Source organism: Triticum urartu, chromosome 2A (genome assembly GCF_056163025.1).
Source record: "Triticum urartu cultivar PI428250 chromosome 2A, HENAU_Tu73, whole genome shotgun sequence".
Lineage (NCBI taxonomy): Eukaryota > Viridiplantae > Streptophyta > Magnoliopsida > Poales > Poaceae > Triticum > Triticum urartu.
In genome coordinates this window covers 444678356-444701088 of record NC_141874.1, presented here as the reverse complement: position 1 = coordinate 444701088, position 22733 = coordinate 444678356, and the positions used below count along the sequence as shown (strand labels likewise).

The window sequence follows — 22733 nt, the reverse complement described above, 5'->3', positions numbered from 1 at the left end:
AGGAGTGGACTAGTCATACGCTTGTAAGTATTAAATTTTCTATCTAGCAATGCATCGAGAACACAAAGTTTTGCTTTTTCTGAAGAAACAAAGTTCTGAGAGGCACTTTAATCTAGCAGGAAACAGGTTTGGAAGTAGCCCAAACTTCAGTGCTAGCCTTCGTACAATTAAACAAACAAATGAAGGCATGCAAGAGTGTATGAAAATTTGAAGTATAATAGAGGAAATACAATATTTGGGAGATTCGTACTGATAAACCATGTACCTGGACAAGAACGTGGGAAAATAGCTTCATCAGCACCTTTAGAGAGAAGAAGAAACTTCCCACTCTTGACCTCCTTTACCACAATAGACATTCTTTTGCGATCAGAAGTGAACTCCAAAACATCCAATACCTCATAACAAAATTTAGAACCATTGAAACAAATCTCTGCAGAATATCAGATGAAAATTGATCAAGCAGACAAGTAACAGAAAACCTAAATAGAGTAAGAAGTTCACCATCTTAACAGACTCTATCAAGCATTTACTAACCAGCAATGCCGCTGCTGTCTTTACTTGTAAGCAACATATTCAGGTTTGATGCAGCATTGACCAAAGCTTCCTCATCTTGTGATTGTGCTTTGTATGAAATAGTGTCGTCATTGCTAAAATTATGAAAGGTATAAGGAACAATGCAAATCTCAAATAGGCATGACAATTCAGAATTGTTTTTCCTTAAAAATAGTGAATACTTGCCTTTTGATAGGAACAACTGTGTTGCAAAGAGCCATCACCATCAGAAATTTGACTACATCCGGATCGTTACTAGAGACAGCATTTAGAAGTCTGGCATCTAATTAGAGGAGAAAATACATCTTACAGGACAAACAAGACAGCTATAGTTTGTTTTCAGAATAATATTTTTGGCATATGAATGATAATACAATAAATGGAATGTTCAACAAACCCGTGAGAAGAATGCCCAGTATAGTTCTTAATACACACACATCAACTTGCCTACATTAAAATCGCAAAGAGAAGTCTGAAATTTAAGATTATTGATCCTAAAGATGACATAATTCAGCTCCATCATCACCCTCGAACTGTGCACATACCTTATATAGATATAAGGTGGGTATTTCACCTCTTAGTTTCTGAAATAAAGGTATTCAACTACTCTTTACAAAAAAAGGGGTATAAATTACCTTTGTTGGCATATAACAATATAACACAATCTCTGCAAAGCAACCGTGACCAACTCTTTGCATCCACACGTATGTAGTGATCAAGAAACAGAAGGTTAGTAGAAGTCATGTGGTATTTAGTGTTGAAACATATGGCCCGCTGTCCTACGGTCAGTTCGAACTTTTGGGTGAACTGGTTGGTGCATCCGATTCAATATTGTACCAGAGCCAAGAGGCCTCAAGTTCTAGATGCAACTAATACAGTATTTAATAAAAATATTTGAGGTCTACATCTATCCTGCGTCTAAATACTGATGGAGCCTAGAATTGAGAGGGAGTGTTGAAATATATTGCCCTCGATCAGTTCCATCCAGTTAATTACTTAGAACTTCAAGAATAGACAACACTGGCTTTGAAGTTTGCAAGGCCCGCACACATTTTGAGGTCATCAATTTGACCAATGACATATAAGCTATTTCCCCGGTTAGACTGATGATGTCAAAATGCGTGAGGGCCTTAAATACGTTGATGGAGGGAGTACTTAGTCAACAAATGAAAATGCATGTGCTTCGCATCCAATTGCATGAAATATTTGGCAGTCAATGAAGAGCTTCAGGTACAGCTCGTACTTCATGCAAAAGAACACCATGTTTCATATCAAGCCCTACTAGATAAGCTAAAAATACGCCTGCCGGGATGGGACGAACATCGAGAACAAGTTGATACCTTTTAAAGCATCTCCAGTGTTATCTCCGTATAGAACACCACTTATGCAACATCTTTTGAAAATCATTCTATTCTCTGTCAATGTCCCAGTTTTGTCGCTTAATATATATTCAACCTGCCCAAGGTCTTCGCTAATAGCTGTGCTGAAAGAGGTACTTATATAAGCTCTAAGATATAAAGAACATAGGTCTGATGAACACCTAATTTATACGGATGAATAAACTATATCACATACTTAGCTGAGTGGGCAGGTGTATTTGTTTCCGGATCAAACATTTGATCATCACAATCAATAAACTTTGCGTATACACCTTTAGCCAAATCAAGAGTAACCTAGAAACACTAACAAAGTTAGGCAATGGAACTTTATTTAACACTAAGCAGAAGAAACCTTAATGTAGTTAGTAGTCAACTCTAATAGTGGAACACTCTACAGTTGAAAGATCGGGCAATTAAAACCACTTAGGTCATCAATGAACAAAATATGAAATGCACTAGTAAGTAGAATTAAAAAAGATAGTACCTCATAAATGAGGTTTTCCTCACAGAAAGAATCAATAAAGTTTGCAATCAAACATCTAAAGAGAATTTTTGTGTAAGCATGAACAAGCCAATGGTTACCATGATGGTGGCGGTGTAGGTTTGTTCGCTGAGAGAGAATAGTTCAATTGACAGTTTCTCTTTCAAAAAGAAACGGAATAGTTCAATTGGTAAGAAAAATCAGACTAGCATGTACCAATGTCATGCAATCTCAATCATTCAAAATTAGAGTTGATGGCTAATTTGTTCAGGCTTAAGGTTTTGCAAACTGGGCTTCCAGGCAATGAGCAAAGCCCAGGATGCAACTAGGAAAGAAAATCCAAGGGCAGGTGCTGGGCTAAGGCCATCAACTCTATATATTCAATCAAGAATGGTGAACTAGCATTTGCACAAAAACATCTTAGTACTATTTTCTGTACACTATCATGAATGTGAAGGATCAATACAAAAAAATCCTCTTGCAAATTCTTTTACAAATAAAGTTTCAAAATCAGAGCTTTGTGCATTGCAAATTTGCAAGCTGGAGTACCTCAAACAAACAGAACAAGGGAAAAAATCAACTTATAACCATACCTTTATGGAAATCGGAATCATTATTGAACACAGTAGTTCAAAGCGCAACGGGATAACCAAGAAATCATACCATGGTCTTTCAGCAGGATACATGAGATACCATAGCTGCACAAAAGGACACAAAGTAAACTAATAATCAGATCAAAGTAAAAATAGAATTTCATTCAATCCCTTGCAGATCTAGATTTAAGAGTAGGAGAAAGTCTACAATTAGCCCCTCAACTATTGGTTCAGTTTAATTTACACACGGAACTTTAAAACCATATAATTTGCACCTACCAAAACCATTTAAATTAGGTCCCAAGACCGATTTCATACGCATTTTTGGATGGTATGGTTGTCAGATCATCAGTCCTACCTGGACAGTAGGCCCTACATGTCAGAGATAAGGAAACTGTAAAAACGACTCTTTTTCTCCTTTCTCTATATTTTTCCTCCCTCCAGCCACCCAATCCCAGCCTCTGGCGAGCACTCGAGGAGAGGTTGCCTGCCTGGATTAGTGCCTAAAATGGTCTCACATAGGGTTTTGGGACCCTGGACTCTTTGGCTCTGATAGCAGGAGAGTAGCATCTGGATCTCACATGGTCTCCGCAGCTGCACGATCTAGCGCCGGATAACCGAACGCTCCTAAGGATTTCGGTGTGGATGGAGGATATGGTATTGGAGCTGGAACTGACTGTGGCTGGCTGGCCGCCACCAATAGAGAAGCATCACACACTAGGACACTTCAGTCATAGGCGAGCATGACCATGGTCCATGTCATCCTTCTCCAATTCATCACATCTGGACAAGCTTGTGTCCATAACAGTAGAAACAAAGGAGCGAAATGATCGCAGCGACATTACCGTGCCCTGGCCTCCTAGACAGCTCCAACGTTGACACCCATTCATGATGAGGCAGATTCCCAGTGGTGCCAACTGCTGAGCACGACAGCTAACCAGGTCGTGAGGTTCCCGCTTCAGGCATCCTCAACATAATGGCCATGGACAACTTGGCCATGAACCTGAAGGCGAGGCGGGAGATAGAAGTAGGAAGGGAAGGAAGACAAGAGAAGACAAAGAAGAAGAGGTACAAGGGGTTGACAGGTGGGGTTAAACAGATTCTATGATGGTTTATTTCTAGTTTTCTACATGCGCCCTCCCAATGTTGGGCCCCTAGCATGTAGATTATGAATCCAAGGACTAGTCAAGACCAGTCTATCGACTAGTCTATGAGTCGCAACTCCAGGGCTGACTACACTTCAGTGTCGACTAGTCTATGAGTCGCAACTTAAGTGTCAGCTTGTCACAATTAGTCATGAGTAGTCTATGAGTCTCAACATCAGAACGACTTGTCGACTTGTAAACCTAGGATGGATGTACAGCCATCTGGTTTTATTTTGCTTTTTGCCGTTGCCTTAGTTTTTTCCTTTCGCTGTAACTTTTGAGCCATCTTGGTGCCTTCACCTAATACAAAAGATACGCATTTGATGCATGTTCGGGAGATGGTTTATTTCTGTTTTAGGTGGAGATGGGACAGGTGATTTGCAAGTATTTGGCTAGGGGGGTATCTGCGCCATTATTCAGAGTAAGGTGCAAACTAAAGGGTACTGAAACTGGGGCTGCAAATTGAACTGTCGCAATAATTGCTTTGTTGCCCCGCAAACCATGTCAGTAGTTGAGGGGCCAAGTAGTTTTACCTGCAGGAAGTATAAAAACATGCATCGAATGAAAGTTCTACTGAATTTGCTACTTAAGGACACTGCTTTTGTCGGAGATAAATATCACCTTACGACCATGGCTGTCCTTCCAGATATTGCCAGCAAGACCCAGCAAAAGAACAACAGCAATTTGGAAAACAAATATTGCAACGGTGAGTTTGTCTATCATTGAATCAGCAGCGGTAAGCTTGGGCTTCGCAGTTCCTCGGCTCATTCCTGATTTGGTTTCATTGCCTGACACAAATGACATTTTGTTTGGTCAGTTAAGTGCACACCGAATGCCTCAAACATGCATCTTTGGGGTAGTAAATCAAGAACAGGCTAAACGAAGTTTGATATAGCTATCTTTACCTGTGTAAATTGCAACTCCACATGCCCATTCCGTGTACCGTAAGTAACATGACTGAAGAAGTGTATTGTTGATAGTTAAAGGACATTTCTCATTATCAATGATAGGAGGGAACAAGCGCATGTTAGCATCAAATCTTCTTATGTCATTATCTGGGTTGGGGCACTCAACTACACCCTGCTCAATCCAGAGACAGGCGATCAGAGAAGGCATGAGAAAAGGCCAAGAATGTACAATTACAGAAAGGCTCACCTTGATTTTCCCCAATTGCTCCGATGACAGGTCAGCACAAATTGAAGGGATAATTCTGGTTTTCAAATCAGTTTCACCATCTAAAGCTGCGGTCTGAGGTAAAAGTGAAAAAAATTGGCACTATCAGTACTGACAACAGCCAAAGTAAATTTCCTATTTAGATTATTGTAACAGTAGGTAACATGGTGGCTTTCAAGCTGCACAATATTTCTGTAGATCATCATAAACCAATCACAAAAGCGAAACAGATCTATTCCCAGATATAGGAGAGTACAAAAGGAGCCTACTGAAATTGAGAAGACTGAGAGATGGCTCCCCTCCCTCCCCGCTCCTCCTAGCCCCCCCCCCCCCCCCCCACCCTCCAGCCCAGCCGCCGGCGAATCCCCGCCGTCTGCCCACCCAACACCTCCCCTTGCCATGGCGGCCCCAAGTGCTGACCCTGTCGAGCCCCGGGCGACCCTCTCCGACGACCGCGTGTCCTCCCGCGACCGCTGGTACAATTCGGAGAGCGAGTCCTCGGCCCGCTCGTACAGCGACGTCGCACGCACACCGCCGGCTATGCCCGCGCCGCTCGCTCTCCTCGCTCCCGCACGCGCCGTCGACCAGCCTCGACTGCCCGTTGCGAGCCGCATCGGCCCCCGCTTCGAGGTGCACCGTGCCCCTGGTGGCGTCCAGGTCGATGCCGACGGCTTCCAGCAGCCGCAGCGCCAGAACCGTCGCCGCCGCCCCCGCCAAGACGACGAGCCCAACACGACTCCATGCCAACGGTGCAGCCCATCCCCGGAAGAGGTCGCCGGACTCTGCTTCCGCTGCCTCGCCCCTGGTCATCGTGTTCGGGACTGCACCAACGACATTCGCTGCCGCCGATGCCTGGAATCCGGCCACGACTCGCGCTCCTGCCACCCACAGCACCGGAGAGCCGTCCGGGCCGACCCTGACCGCGCTTGCCCTGCTGCTCGGGCGCGGGCGCCCCAGGCCGCGCAGCCACCTCCGCCTCCTCCCGCCGCCTCGGCCGCTGCGCCCTTGCCGCGCGCGCCGGAGCCGGTGAGGATTATCATGTCGCATTCTGTGGAGATGGAGGAGGCCGAGGAGGTCCTGTCCCGTGCAATGGTAGCCTCCATCACCGGCAACAGGCCGACCGTGTCCGCTGCCGAGGTGGCTGATGTGCTCCTGACCTCCCTCGAGCTCGAAGACGGCGACTTCACAGTACACGCTCACCACCCCGAGGATTTCCTGATCCTGTTCAGCTCGCGCACGACCATGCGCCGCCTCAATGGAGACCATTTCATCCGCGCCCCGCGGTTCAGCCTCTCTGTCCGGCCGTGGAGCAAGCTGGCGCATGCGGGCTCTGGCCAGTTCGAGTATCGCGTCGAGCTTGAGCTTCGGGGCATCCCCGCTCAGGCCTGGCATCTATCGACTGCTGAGCACATCCTGGGGGAGAGCTGCTGGATCGAGCGGCTTCATCCCAACACGCGCTCCAGAGAGGACATGGCCACATTCCGGCTGGCAGGGCGCGCGCATGATCCGGCCAGCATCCGCCGCGCCGCTGTTCTTGAGATCGTGGAGCAGATTCCAGCAAGGGTACGTTCGGAAGCGCCTACCATCAAGACCCTCACCTACCCAATCTCCATCGCTCTTGCTCGGGCGGAGAGGATCGGAGCCCCTGCGCCTAGCAATCAGGGAAGCAATGGACCTGGCGCTGGTGACGGAGATGGCACCGGAGGCGGCGCCGGAGACGGCCACGACCATGCCCGAGGCAATGGCCCGGGCCGGGCGCGTCCACGCGGCCGCAAGCGCCGGCGTACGGAGGCGCCACTTGCCGGACGCGCGGACGGCATGACCGTAGACACCTTGGGCTGGCGCGCTAGGGGCCACTCCGTGCGCGCTGATGGCCTGTCCGTCGCGCATGCATGGCCGGTGCCGCCAACCGTCGCTGCGCCGCCGTCCGTACGGGTTGGGAGATGCTCCATGGGCCCATGGCCAGGTCAGCACGGTCGGGCGGATCAGCAAGGCCCCTCCAACCCATGTCAACGTGCCAGAAAAGGAAAAGGGAAAGGATGGCAAAGGCAGGCTTTGGCCGCGGGCCAGACTGGCCCTGCCGCAGCCGCTGATGGAGACGCCAGGAACGGGCAGGAGGGGACAGCGGGTGGCCCCCAGATCGATGCGTCCGCGCATCCCACCAACGCAGAACCCCGCCATGTGCCCAGCATGGCACTCCCATTGCCGGCAAGCACCCCAGAAGGATCAGGAGATTCAAACACCGCCCCATCCCCCGTGGAAGATTGCGTGGATCCCGCAACTAGCTCGCAGGATCCGAGGGACTGTCGGGACCTGCCCGATCTGAGCGAGGTGCCAGACTCGCAGCCCGTGATGGCTAGTTGGTCGGGGCAAAGCGGCTGCTCGCCAGCTGCGCCACCTGACGTGGCCACGTCTGCCCCGCGGACCGGTCCTGCGGGACCCACGAGCGCACTACTGGGAGCGCGGATGCATGCCCCGCCACGAGCGCGGCCCCCCTGCAGAGGCAGCCAGCCCACCACCCCCGGTGATAATCATGCAAAGGCCCCAGGCCCAGCAGGCCCTGGCGAGGCCCAGCTCGGAAGTGGAAGCCCGCACGCCTACCTCCAATGGCCGAGGCCCAATCACTCCCGCTGAGGGGCGCTTCGCTTCCCCGCCGATCACCATGAGACGATCATGGGCCCGTGCCCCCGTGTCGCAATCCTTGACACTGGGTGAATTCCTGGCGGCTGCAACCAAGCACATCGCCGCAGCCTTGCCGACGCCCGGGAGGAGGCCGCGCAGGCCTCTGAACTTCGCCCCACGCCGCGGCCGCTCCGCGGCCAATTCATCCCCGACGGCGGCACCCCCTACAGCCGAAAGACGCGCGCATGTCCAGATCTTGCGCACCCTGGGGATCATTGGGACGAACCAAAAGATTTCATCCGCCGAGATGCAAACCTATGAGGGCATGTTCGCAACACCCATCCCACTCGCGGTGCTCAAGGCCATTGCTGCCCTGGTCGATCGAGAGATCCCGGAGGGTTTGACCAGCCTGCCGACCACACCGGCACGGTCGAGGTTGCGTGTGAAACCTAGGAGTGGCGCACGGTTTCGCTCGTCGATCCAATATTCATGGATCACGGCCTCAGGATTGTAGTGTGGAATGTGCGTGGCCTTAACGCACGCGCTCGGCGCTTTGCCGCCCGCTCATTGTTGGACACCACGGCTGCCTCCATTGTATGCCTACAGGAAACAAAGATGGAATTGCTCTGCTCGTCTGTTGTGCTCGACACCCTTGGCTCGGAATTTGATGATTACACATACCTCCCGGCGAATGGCACGCGAGGCGGCATTCTTCTGGCTTGGAAGAGCAGGGTTGTATCTATCACGCACCCTCTGTTCACCACGAACGCCCTCACCGCCACGGTGACCACGGCCACGGGCGTACCCTGGTGGCTTTCGGTCGTGTACGGACCCCAGGATGACGCGGACAAAATTGCGTTCCTGCAAGAGCTCCGGGACATCCGTGCGGCTTGCCCCGGACCATGGATGCTATGCGGAGACTCCAACCTCATCCTACGTGACAAGGACAAGAGCAATGGCAACTTGAATAGGCGAATGATGGGCAGGTTTCGCCGCCTTGTCAATGATCTCGCCCTGAAAGAAATTTACCTCAATGGGCGCCGCTTTACATGGTCCAACGAGCAGTCCCCGCCTACCCTGGTGCACCTAGATCGCGCGCTCTGCACCTCGGACTGGGAAGACGCACACGGCGAGTGCCATCTCCGCTGCCTTGCGTCCGTCGTCTCGGATCATTGCCCGCTGCTGTTAGACTGCGCACCCATGCCCACGGCGTACAGGCGCTTCCATTTTGAGGATTTCTGGCTCAGGCTAGATGGATTTCAGGACACGGTGGCCGCGGCCTAGGGCTCGGTTTACGACCCGGACCCCTTTCACCGCTTGATGTTGCGCCTTCAGGCCACGGCCCGTAGACTCACCAGCTGGAGTGCCAAGTCTACTGGCAGCATTCGGGACCGAATGGCCATTTCCCGCGAGCTCATATCACGGTTCGACAAGGCCCAGGAGGACCGCGCTCTATCACCGCCTGAAGACTGGCTGAGGAAGCACCTCAAGATCACATACCTTGGCCTTGCGTCCCTGGAGCGCACCATTGCCAGGCAGCGCGCGCGCATTGCCACGATCAAGGAGGGCGACGCCAATACAGGTTTCTTCCATCGGCAATGCTCTTTTCGCCGACAGAAGAATCGAGTATACAGCCTCGCAGTGGATGGGCACATACTCACAGACCAGGACACGATGGCGCGAGCTGCTTTTGAGCATTTTGACAGGATATTGGGCTCGGTTGCAGACAGGGAGCTCACGTTGGAGTTGGACCAGCTCATCGAGCCTTGCGACCTCTCCAGCTTGGATGCACCATTCACCGTGGAGGAGGTCTGGGACGCGATCAAACGCCTCCCCGCCAGCAAGGCGCCGGGACCTGACGGGTTCACCGCCGAATTCTTGCGGGCCTGCTGGACAACTGTCCGACACGACTTCATGGATGTATTCCAGCAGCTGTTCGAGATGAGAGGCCGCGGCTTCCACAAGCTGAACCAAGCCCTGATGACCCTGCTCCCCAAGCGAGCCGATGCCCAACAGCTAAGCGACTACCGGCCGACTTGCTTGATACATCTTGTGGCCAAGCTCTTCGCCAAGGTCCTCTCGTTACGCCTCGCCCCGAGGCTGGATGTTCTAGTTAGCCGGAACCAAAACGCATTCATCCAGGGCCAGAGCCTCCACGATAACTTTATCCTGGTCAAGCAATCTCTACGGATGCTACACCAGCTAGGGGCTCCCCGGATCATGCTGAAGCTCGACTTAACGCGCGCCTTCGACACCATATCATGGCCATTTCTATTTGAGGTCCTGTGACAATACGGGTTCAGAGACAGATTCATGGAGTGGCTCGCAATCCTGCTTTCGACAGCGAGCACTCGCGTCCTGCTGAATGGAGAGCCAGGCCCTCCCATATGGCATCGCGCTGGCCTGAGACAAGGCGACCCCGTGTCCCCCCAGCTCTTCGTGCTCGCCGTGGACACACTTGGCAGGCTGATGCGCCGGGCTATGGAAGCCGGCATCCTGCGGCAGCTACATCCCAGGCGCCCCATCCCAGCGATCTCTCTATGCGGATGATGTGATGCTATTCTGCCACGCCACACCGGAGGATGTTGCCGCCATCAAAGGAATCCTAACCTTATTCGGCAAGGCGAGCAGGCTGCTGGTGAACTACGCCAAGAGCTCGGCCACCACCCTGCATGGCGACCCGACGGCCGATGAGGCGACCTCCCAGCTTGGATGCCCGGTAGCACAGCTCCCCATATCTTACCTCGGCATTCCGCTGACGACACGTCGACCCACTGCCACCCAGCTGCAGCCCCTCGTCGACTCGGTGGCTGCCAGACTCCCGACTTGGAAAGCGTGGCTCATGAACAAGGCTGGGCGGCTCGCCCTGGTCAAGTCCGTTCTGTGCGCGATTCCCGTGCACCAGCTGCTCGCGTTAGCCCCGCCTAAGAAAACATTGAAGCAGCTGGAGAAGATCCTGAGAGGTTTCCTGTGGGCCGGCCGTGCCATTGCCAATGGCAGACACTGCCACGTCAATTGGCGCCATGTATGCAGACCCATCGAGTACGGCGGCCTCGGGGTCCGCGACCTTAAACGCGCTGGGTTGGCACTGCGCATACGATGGATGTGGCTTGCCCGCGTGGACCCTGACCGCGCCTGGCAAGGGCTCGACATGCAATTCACTAATGAGGAGCGAGCAATGTTCTCTACATCAACCACCATGAGCATCGGCAATGGTTTGACAGCACTGTTCTGGGAGGATCGCTGGATCAACGGGCAGTCTGTCCTTGACATCGCCCCATTACTCCACCAATGCATCCCCAAGCAGCGACGAAAAGCGCGGACGGTTGCCGATGGGCTAGCCAACAACACCTGGGCGCGCGATATCTAGGGGACACTGGGGCTGCATGAGATAGGCCAATACCTGCTCCTCTAGCATGCTGTGAGCCACACCACCCTTTCTAACGAGCCGGACCGCTTACTCTGGAGGTGGACGGCCAACGGCCGCTACTCGGCGCAATCATGCTATGCGGCAAGTTTCCAGGGTTCTACACGATGCCCCTCATGGCAGCTGGTATGGAAAACCTGGGCACCACCAAGGGTGAAGTTCTTTCACTGGTTGGCAGCCCAAGATCGCTGCTGGACGGCCGAAAGACTCGCCAGGCATGGGCTGGATCATCACCCCAGGTGTCTCCATTGCGACCAGGCAGTCGAAACGCTACAGCACCTGCTCCTGGCCTGCCCTTTTGCACGCCAGACATGGCACACCATTCTCAACTGGCTCCAATTGCCAGCCCAGCCGCCTGATCAAGAGCCCAGCGTCATGGAGTGGTGGCGGCGCGCAAGGGAGGGAACACCACCGGCGCAGCACAAAGCCCTCAAGTCTATCACTTTGCTCGTCCCATGGATGATATGGAAGCACCGGAATGCATGCGTCTTCGACAATGCTACACCATCCATCGCAACACTAGTGGATAGGATCAAAGAGGAGGCCCGATGTTGGGCAAAGGCAGGCGCCCAGGGGCTTCGGGTTGTCCTGCCCACAACCTGGGATGTACACTGACCAATTACAAAAACATGTAACGACACACCTCCTAGGAGGCCTTCCATCTTTTCAATGAAATGAAACGCAAAGGCTTTTTGCGTTTTCTCGAAAAAATAATTGAGAAGACTATATGGTGTGCACAATAAAAGAGAGCATTCTATCACAATTTCCTTCTGCGTACCAATAAGGCAATAAATGCACACAGGTTCATCTATGCCAAGTTCTCATATACTCAAGAGTAATAAAACAAGACTGCTGCACACGATTAGCAGCCCTTCACGTGCAAAGCAGGTTCAAGTAACCAAATTCAAACACAAAAATAAATCAAATAGATACAGTTATGTTGACTTGTTTTCTTACTCTTAATATTTGTTAATGTGAAAGGAAAGATATAAAAACATGAAATTTTGCATGCTTTTGAAGAAAGGCTGAAATCTTAAATCAAACTTAAAAAAATTATCTATACTATCTATAAGTATGAGTTGTATTGAGATACTAATCACCTTTTAACAATCCATCAAACATGATCAACAGAATGAGTGGAACTTTTCTTGCAATGCCGGTAAGTTTCAGTTGTTTATATCGCAACTAGTGTTAATTAGTCCATTAATCATCACTACAAAATGACCAGATAACCTCATGTTCTGTATTTTTGTTTTGTTTTAACTGTGAAAATTAAAATTTCTCAAACACTGCCTCTGTTTCGCTATCTCCCTCCAGTTTCACCGCCTCATACCCTTTCCTATGTTTCATCAACAACACACTTTAGCTAATTTGGACAAAATTAATAATCATCCGCAAGAATTTTGGAAGAGTTGTTTTTTCAGCCTTATATCATTCTTCAACCATCTGTCAGTGGTTAGTTCAGTTGTTACATTATATGCTGCGACGGATCTACGCTGCACGTGCAGGATAGCGTATTGCAAGCACAGGAAAATTTTAAGCCCACATATAGAAATGATCGTAGAGTTCCATGTTAACTTGAAAACATTGATTCAAGAAGTTTCAGATAACATTGAAGAAAAAGAATCAGATAACATTCAAGAAAAAGAATCAGATAACATGCACATCTTGAGAGCAAATAAATGAATTTCATATACAAAAATATAAAATAAAAACAAACTCGTAAGCATGACAAATGAAATTAGATAGTAATTAACTAGGAGATGATAAGTAAAATGAAGAGCCTATAAGCATATGAGTGGCTAAGGGAGATATGGCATTGTCCACAACCACTGGATGGATAATTATGAGATAGGATCAAAGATTTCGGATGGCTCGGATTAGAAGTGTCAAGACCAACTAATGCCTTTTATACTGGTTTAGCTATAGATATATGCTTGAGTTCAAGGTGTGGAATCTACTTAGATATATATTTATGATTACGAAACATTTTTTACATGGCTCCAGAGAAGTGGTTATCATTAGTTAACATATTCGGCAAGGCCCGGATTTGTAGTGGTCACAGTTCATGGCTCTGCACAAACTGTGCCCGCACAGATAAGTGGAAGAGGTGCCTGCGACAGGGTATAACGCAGGAGGGCAGAAGGTGGTGCCTGAGATGGGGTAGAACATAAGAGGCGAAGCCTGCAACGGGACAGAACACAGCAGGCAGCACTGCCATGGGGCCAAACAACAGGATGCGGCACCGGCACTGGTAAAGAACAGGAGGTGATCCGGCCACATGACAGAATAGAACGACACAAGTGGATTTCACCAGCGACGGCGACACAGCAGATCAACGGAATCTTGCAAAAAGCGATGTATTGATGGGGGCGATTTGGTATCATCAGAGTCGAGAAATGTGAGGGCAAACATTTCCATGCAATTCAAAGGATCTGAGCTTGGTACTGGGCAGGGGTTCTTCCTAGTTGTCAACCAAAATCCATGGAGGTGGGTCCCAAATGCAATTCCGATTTCATTATGATCCAAACAACAGGTATTGCTGAGAGGCACAATTCCTGGTCCCCAATACCCAGCTTAATTCCAATATCCCAGTAATTGGTCTACCTTCTAGCCAAACCAACTACTAAAAGGATTCTGAAGGTTAATTTCTTCTAGGTTAAACAACCATGCCATATAACTCCATAAATTTGTTAATTAACTCGTACTAGCAGAGTGTCTAGAAAAATAAAAATGCTCACTACTACCAGCTTGCATTTTTCACCATCAGCGGTTGTTTCCTGTTTCCAAATATTATTACTGTATAGTCACTCACTAAAATTTCTCATCGCATATTAGGAGAACTTGGTTTTATAAACTGGGAAAAGAGAATTTCGATTTCAGATTTCAGATTCCGCAAACATTAAAATGTAATAATTGGGCCATCAGTAGGGTAGCATCAGAATCAACATTCATTAGACAAATAAGAACTCCAGCATATCCTGTTGAATTGACATGTCAAGGCATTTCAGATGAATTTAATATGCACCTAAGCAAGGCCATGGCCACCCAAGTGAGTCCTATCACACATATCATGTAGCAGGAATAGCAAATAAACATATTATCTAATGTTTGTTAGTAGAACCATTTACCTCAACATAACAGATGCCTTGAGGATCAGAAGTTCCAATGAGAACGAGATCACATGGGATCTCATCATTCTCATGGAGCCACACTATATTTCCGACATGTATCTCCCTTGCTTTGATCTGAAAACACAAATTAGTATTGTACAATCAAATATTCATCAATCTAAACCCAAGTAGCCCTAAGTAGAACCATTTGAAATAGGCAGAATTGTTCTATGACAACACGAATGTGTGGTGGTTGCTGAACGTCAATCTAAAATCAACAATTCACTGAAGACTCTACAAAAAATATGGTCATTTACTATAGAAGGCCCAGTAAAATATCGTTGGTTCCAAATCTAGTGGAGATAAGATGTGTAAGATGTCAATCTTAGATCTTATTCAGTTTGATGCATCCAAATATTGAAAGAACTCCTAACAATTAGCCATCAAATCTGATAATTCGACCATCTATAATCAACTATTAAGCCTTTGCTTAAAGTATTTGACAAATAAGATTTTTCCTCGTCCCTGCTCTCTCCTAAATCTCAGAATAGTATCTGTTTTTCAAGGGACATGGAATGTTCTGTCAAATGACGATGATTATTGATTCTGAAATGTAGATTACAAAATTATCAATTGTTCAGTGTCCTCAGCAAACATCATACTTTTGCAGTGTCCCAGAGTTAATTTTTCCTAAGAAGTACAACTTCATCCATTTAGCCGAACATGAAAGATACACTGACAAGTGACAACTCCTATAATCCATTCACTCTCACTGATATCGATGATCCATAAGGCACACGTAACAATGCACTGTTAGGTCTTTACAGTACACAGGTGGGCATACAAGTTCCAGCACAAGCAATAGCAAATTACAAGTGAGTGCAGAAACTTCAAGCTTTAGGCTTTATACTTTGAAACAATTTGTGGTACCGACTGCCAAACTGAACAAATGATATCAGATTATGGCTGACAAACAGAAGTAATGATGAATGCAAATATTGACACAACATTTTAACAGGCTAAGGAGGATGTTGTTCTCTCTCCACTGAGAGAGAAATAAATGTTGGTGAAGAAAGGGGGGAAAACCTGTCTACGGATGCCATCCTTTACCACCCAGATTCTCCTTTCATTTACTTTCTTGTCGGAAAGATACCTATTGTAATCATCCCAAGCCTCTTTTGAAGCAGAAACAATGAAGATTATGGCAAGCGGGCCCCATGTAGTTGCAGGACTTACAGGAGTAATAGTGGGCCACAACTGAAGGCAGGCGATTAGCAGAAAATACTGATTCATGAAACGCCTGAAATATTTAGAGAAGTGAACATGGAAGAAATGTAATTTAATGCAGAAATAGTGACGGAATAAATTCACTAGAAAAGGAAACAGGACGGTTTTGTCGGGTTTTTAACAAAGTGCTAAAAGATGATGGGTCTCATGTTCGTTGCAGGTCAGAGTACTATACTTGAATGGTAGAGAGTGTGCACAAATACCAAAACAGTAGAAAATAACTGAGAACCTGACCTGAATTGTTCCAATAAATTCTTAGGGAGAAAATTCCACAAGGTGTATTTGGTATTGGAAACCCGATTGTCACGGTAGGAATCCCGGCAGGACTCATCGTTGATATATACAAAACGTTGCATTTTTTAGCTAGATGTCACTTCTGTGCCATTTAATGCACTGCACATTGATCACTCTGACAGAAAGAGACAGTCAAATATGAACATAAAAAGGGATATGATAACGACAGTACAAGTACCAAATTGTAAGATATGCTTGCGTTTGAGAATGCATTTTTATGTGTTTCCTGAAATTTTAAATCCAGCTTAATTCAGGAGAAGATGAATCTTGCAAATCCTCGTGGCAGTGGCTAATCATGTATCTACGTGCTGCTTCTCGACTCTTCTTACCTAAAGAAGGCAGCACACAACTGCTAAGAAATCTAAAACATACAGCCATATATGGATGCTACTATGGAAACAAACTATGCATACACACACACATTGGTTTGAGATTTGCTATAGAACTGCGCAGCCTCATAAAGAGCAGAAAAGGTGAAAACAAATTGCTACAGATACAGATTAGTACGCGATGCCCCAGATGCTCTTAAGAATGGAATCCTACTATCCCAATCCTGAATAATGGGTATCAAATTGACGGGATATGCTCACCACACATTGCATTCCACTTCGCGTGCCCGCGAACGTCGTCGGCCGCGGCGGCGGCGGCGGCGGGGGGTTCCCTCTTCAAACCTGCGTCCTAGCGGATCGCGGAATCTTAGGGAAGAGGAGTCAGGGGTGGCCGAGACGAGGGTTGCGGGTGCGGGTGCGGGTGGCAGGGGGTGTCGGTCGGTCAAGGAATCGGGAGCTTTGGCTCTCGGAGAAGACGCCGTTGGTGCCCTCGAGTCTCGAGACTCCGGAGTCTCTAGAGAAAGGCGGCGCCTCAAGGAAGAAAAAACGAAAGGGATGCCCTTCCGCGGTTGAGTCTCTCCGCGGTTCCGCCCCTGCGTCTACAACCGGACCCCAAAAGCCCCGGCGGGCTGCGTCCGGACACAGAAAATGTTGTCCAACTCAATGCTCTATATTTGATCCAAACATTCGAATTGATGGATAAGTACTTCTTATCACCGGTTTATATCTAGAGCAGATATGATATATACATCGCTCGTCGTTCGACTCATCGCTAGGGCGAAAGAAGTCATTATCATGCTTGAAGCAGTGGCATCGAAGAACTCATGGATTTGACAATGCTCTCTTTGGCACGTCAGGTTCATGCAATGGCGGCTACGGTCGTCGGGGAAGGTGACGGAGGCGTCCGGGCGATGCGGCGGAACGAGGCGAGGTCGAGGATGGCGGCTGCTGCGGTCGGGGACGACGGAGACGGCCGGGGCGACGAGACGGCTCCCTGGTGAGCTGCAGCTCCGGTGAGCGGCAGTCGAGCTCGGGGGCGACGGCTTCGGGGTTCCTGGGCATCGAGGGGATGTCAAAAAGGTGCGAAACGAAGAGAGGGTTCGGGTGCACAACTTGGAGGTCGAGGGGTGGCTCACCGGCGGCGATGAACTGCAGCGGCGGAGGCGAGATGCGTTTGGCGAGGGCGTGGGCGGTGGTGGGTTTTGGGGTTAGGGTTTTAGGGGTGTGAGAGAGAAGGGGAAGGGCTTTATATAGGGCATGATCGTGGGCGAGGGGGGAACGCGGGATCGCGATCCCGAGAAGATCGCGGCGGCGGGCGGTGGTTGTCGCTGTCGGTGTCAAAACCGGCGGATCTCGGGTAGGGGGTCCCGAACTATGCGTCTAAGGCGGATGGTAACAGGAGGCAGGGGACACGATGTTTTACTCAGGTTCGGGCCCTCTTGATGGAGGTAAAACCCTACGTTCTGCTTGATTTATTCTTGATAATATGAGTAGTACAAGAGTTGATCTACCACGAGATCGGAGAGGCTAAACCCTAGAAGCTAGCCTATGGTATGATTGTATGTTATCCTACGGACTAAAACCCTCCGGTTTATATAGACACCGGAAGAGGATAGGGTTACACAAGGTCGGTTACAAAGGAGGAGATATACATATCCGTATTGCCTAGCTTGCCTTCCACGCTAAGTAGAGTCCCATCCGGACACGGGACGAAGTCTTCAATCTTGTATCTTCATAATCCAACAGTCCGGCCAAAGGATATAGTCCGGCTGTTCGGGGACCCCCTAATCTAGGACTCCCTCAGTAGCCCTTGAACCAGCCTTCAATGACGATGAGTCCAGCGCGCAGTGTTGTTTTCGGCATTGCAAGGCGGGTTCCTCCTCCGAATACACCACGGAAGAATTTGAATACAAGGATAGTGTCCGACCCTGCAAAATAAGTTCCACATACCACCGTAGAGAGAATAATATTACCACAAATCTAATCTGCTGACACGTTTTGGCAGCATGACATCACGCCACGGCCCAGTAATTATTTGAACCGTTTTTCTTTAATCATCCCCACACATAACGCGAGGTGGTTTCTTGACACGTCTTGTCAAAGTAGAGATCGTATTCCCCTTATTACGGGATTCTCATCAATACGGATGTGGGTAACTCAACCGCGCCATCAATTACGGCGCTTGGGGGATAAGCGAGTTTTACCAGGCTAGTGGGGGCACATAGTTTAGTCCGCCCTTATAAAGGGATAAGATCTCACATTTTTCTACCTACGCCTTCTTCCTGCTTGCTCATCCATTCTTGCGCACTCGAGCTCCAGCGCCCAAGTCCGCATCCTCCTCCTCAACTCTCTCCAAACATGTCCGGAGCGGGAGGCAAGTGGATGGCCTCCTCCGTCACGGAGGGGCACATCAAAAAGTTACGTGGAGCCGGATACTTAGCCGCGGATATCGCGCACCGGCTGCCAACCGCGGGGCAGATCGTCCCTACCCCGGAACCTCACGAAAGGGTGGTTTTCCTCCCCCATTTCGTCCGTGGATTGGGGTTTCCCCTCCATCCATTCGTCCGCGGCCTCATGTTCTACTACGGGCTGGACTTTCATAATCTGGCCCCGAATTTCATCCTCAACATCTCGGCGTTCATCGTCGTGTGCGAGGCTTTCCTCCGCATCCGGCCCCATTTCGGCCTGTGGCTGAAGACCTTCAATATCAAGCCGAAGGTGATGGGCAGCCAACAAACGGAATGCGGCGGAGCCATGGTGGGCAAAATGTCCAATGTTATATGGCTCGAGGGCTCCTTCGTGGAGACCATAAAGGGGTGGCAATCGGGGTGGTTCTACATCACCGAGCCATGCGACACCAACTGGGTGGCGGCCCCCGAGTTTCGATCTGGAATCCCCACGCGGCTCACTTCTTGGAAGGAGAAGGGCCTGTCCTGGGGTTCATCGGTGGAGCTGGACGGATTCCAGAAGTGTATCCGAAACATGATAAGCAAGAAACTTAAACTTGTCAACATAGTCCAGGTCATGCTCTTCCGCCGGATCCTCCCGTGTCAACAACGGGATTTCAACTTATGGGAGTTCGACCCGGCCCGGCACAAGACTCTAAGAGAGCTCTTCGACACGATGCATAAAGACGTCTAGAGGGTGCTGTTCAAGGGCGCCGAGGTCCCTCCTTCTCTTACCGAGGACCGCGGGCTAAGCGCGAAGCATTCTGCGAATCCGGTAAGTTCTGTACATCTGATAGGGTGTTTATTTCCCATAGCTTAATCATGTGCGGGGTCTGAACTCTCATGCCTTTGACAGGACTGGGTGGAGACATCGGAGCAGATCAACTGTCCGGCCCCTCTGCCCGAAGACCCTGCGGACGCTCTCCTGACGGAGATGCGGACTCCGGCTCCTTATGAGGTGCCGGATAAGACCAAGAAAAAGGCCAAGGGAATCCGAAAGAGTTCCTGGCGCCAGGTGGTATCGGACTCATCGTCCAATAACTTCGAGACGCACTCCTGCCACGAAAACAAGGAGAAGGAAAACGAAGACTCTCCCCCTCCAGCCGGGGGAGACAAGAAGAGGAAGGCCGCCCCAACCGGGGAGACCGAAGGGTCCAAGAAGGGAAGGACTCTCCTTCCGGACTATTCCACCACCGCCGCCGACGGCGAAGACGAGTGGCTGCTCAGGGCCAAGCCCCTGGCGAAGTCGTAAGTATTCGGATACCAGAGTAACTCATAGCATACCTTTGCCGCACTGCCTCTCCTAACGTCGAATATGATTATGCAGTCCGCCCCAAGCCCGTATCGATGTATCATCGTCAGACGGTTCCTTGGACTCGTCGGACATGAATAGTGATACACTTCCAACCGCCACCTCTCCTTGCCCTACGGACAATGCCGAGGTACTATCTCAGGGGGCACCGAGCCGGAGGGAGACTGTCCCGGAGGCGCCTCAAGGCGACCTTCCGGACTCCAGGAGCAAAGGGAGCAAGGCTCCCAGAGGCTCTAAGTTCGGCTCTCAGCCGAACACCGCGCCGGAACCTCCAGTGGTTCCGGACTCGGGCAGGCGGCCCCCTTCCAAAAGGGGCAAGACGCCCGTGCCGGCGACCTCTATCCATCCAGAGGCACCGGACAACCTGCTGGGAGCGCTTCACGGCGCTTCCATCGACGAAGAGCACCGCACTTTTATGAGTGCGGTGATCAAGAAGGTTCAGTCCGCCAAGAGCGGACTGACTAAAGCCTGTGCCAGCCTTCTAACAGGCTTTGAGGTAAGTATTTAAAATATAGGAAAAATATTACCGCATAGACAGTAGCCCCTGATGCTCTGTTTGGTGTTCACAAAGAAAAGCCGAATAGAGGATCAAATAATATATGCAGGAGTCTAATATAAGTATGTCTGTATGCGTATGCAGGCTTCGCTGCTGACCTTTGCCGCACTGACTGCGGAGGTTGCCGCACTGAAGCAGGACCTCGAGGGGTCCGAGAAAGAGCTCAGCCTTGCCAAGAGGCAGCTCGAGGAGAACAAAGTTAAGTAATACCTTGTCTATATATATAAAAGAAAATGTGATTGCGAAATGATAGGATCATCATGATTGTGCCAGGGGCCACGACCGAAGTGGCGACCCTAAAGCAAGCATTGTCCGAGGCCGAAGACAAAGCGGCCAAGGAGCGCACCGAGCGGGAAAAGCAAGAGGCACGGGTGGGCGAGGTGCAGCAAGAGCTCCAAACTCTCGTGACAAAGCACGAGACGTTGGAGCTTGACTCGAAGACGCGAGAGTCTGAGCTTCCCGCGGCTCTCGAGAGCGCAAAGAATGCCAAGGCTGAAGCCCAAAAGGCCCTCCAGGAGATTGAGGTGATGAGGAAGATAGCGGCGGGTAAGGCATTCAATATGTAAAGCAAGCATGTGAAAGTAAATTATTTGTTACTTACCCGAGTTCGGAGCTCTCCAGGAGTATTCGCAGATTTGCCCCGCAGCGTGTCGGATGCCGCGAAATTTTACCAGGCCGAGGAGGGAAGCTCGACGGAGAAGCTGTTCTGGTCTCAGTATACTGGGACCGAACACCTGATGCCTATGAGCGACCAGCTGAAGCAACTGGTCGAGCTGCACAAGGCGGCCGAACAGGCCATGAGGGGCCTTATAGTCCGGATGTGGCCTGGCGACTCCCTTCCCAACAACTACTTTGGCCTGGTGAGGCGGCTTATGGATGCCTGCCCACGGCTGGAGGCCATAAAGCGGTCCGTCTATATCGAGGGTGCACGCCAGGCCTTTGCCCATGCGAAGGTGCACTGGACCAAGATGGACGCTGAGAAGCTGGTGAAGGAGGGGCCGCCGCAAGGCAAGGAGTATCGCCACCCCGAAATGTATTATGAGGGTGTCTGAAGGGTGCCCGTCTTGTGGCGGACGAGTGTGCAAAAGATGTAATTTTTGAATGAACTTGCTCGTGTGATCCTGTATTTATGAAAACTTGTTCATATGCGTTGTGCAACGCTTGTTTGAATTTAAAATATTACCTTCTGTGCGGCTGTTTATCAAATCTGAGAGATGGCCAGTCGTCGGCTTCTGCCCCCATGCCACGAGTGTTGGGGTGTTCGGGATAAACCTGAGCACTCTTTTCCCATTGTTGGGTCCTTCGAGGGAGGTGCTCAGCACAACGAACAAGGCAACCGAACTATAATGCTTTATCACTCTCACTTAGCCATAGAATTCTACAATTTTAAATTTTGGCGAAGCCCCTAGTATTCGGAAGGCCGAATTCGGGGCGCTATACACGCCTTAAGCCGGACAAAGCCGACTCCTCGCTCTAAGCGGCATAAGTCTGTAGGGACTCGAAACCTCTCGAACAGCGACCAGCTCTCGCCTTATCATGACAGTCAGTTTTAGCTTTCTCTACTGAGGTGCTTAGCCCAGCTGAACCTGGGCACAATCGCAGTAGTTCTCCCAGTGCTACCTTAGTCGATATAGCGGAACGTAAGGTACCAAAACATGGGAGCCGGGCAAACCCAACTATTGACCCAAGACATAATTCGGAGCTGATGCATATAATGCTATAAGTTTGGGGTGCCGCACTGTCGAAAGTGTTCGGACTTCTCACGCCGTATTATGGGGTATGCTTAAGCCCCTAGCGTATTGGTCGTATCAGAGTGTACGGGTGCTGGATGTCATGAATGAACATACATACATATATATATATACATATATATAGGACAAATGTTTTCTACAAGCAGTGGTAGTTACCACCACTTGCATTTTGTATGTTGTATGTAGTATCTGACAAAACCGAGAGTATGTACATGTAGTATGTAGTATATAACAATGATTAGGTAGTATATATACTAATTTTTAGGTAGTAT

General features: G+C 49.7%; 1 protein-coding gene and 1 pseudogene across 2 annotated transcripts in view; one reads left to right on the top strand and one right to left on the bottom strand.

Moving 5' to 3' along the window:
• Window positions 1–16980, bottom strand: part of LOC125538127 (phospholipid-transporting ATPase 2) — a 35077-nt gene extending 18097 nt beyond the window's left edge. The window contains exons 1-13 of one of the 2 annotated variants that reach the window (XM_048701425.2): window positions 16657–16980; window positions 16007–16181; window positions 15572–15785; window positions 14504–14620; window positions 5306–5398; window positions 5056–5230; window positions 4772–4938; window positions 3006–3110; window positions 2128–2225; window positions 1893–2035; window positions 739–835; window positions 535–647; window positions 266–430 (exon numbers count right to left, since the gene is read on the bottom strand). In XM_048701425.2, coding sequence (XP_048557382.2) covers window positions 266–430; window positions 535–647; window positions 739–835; window positions 1893–2035; window positions 2128–2225; window positions 3006–3110; window positions 4772–4938; window positions 5056–5230; window positions 5306–5398; window positions 14504–14620; window positions 15572–15785; window positions 16007–16128 — 1609 coding nt within the window. In that variant the 5' untranslated portion in view covers window positions 16129–16181; window positions 16657–16980. The remainder of the gene's footprint in view (window positions 1–265; window positions 431–534; window positions 648–738; window positions 836–1892; window positions 2036–2127; window positions 2226–3005; window positions 3111–4771; window positions 4939–5055; window positions 5231–5305; window positions 5399–14503; window positions 14621–15571; window positions 15786–16006; window positions 16182–16656) is intronic. The other variant, XM_048701427.2, reaches the window with a different exon arrangement.
• A 281-nt stretch (window positions 16981–17261) lies between these two features.
• Window positions 17262–22733, top strand: part of LOC147985406 (uncharacterized) — a 48570-nt pseudogene continuing 43098 nt past the window's right edge.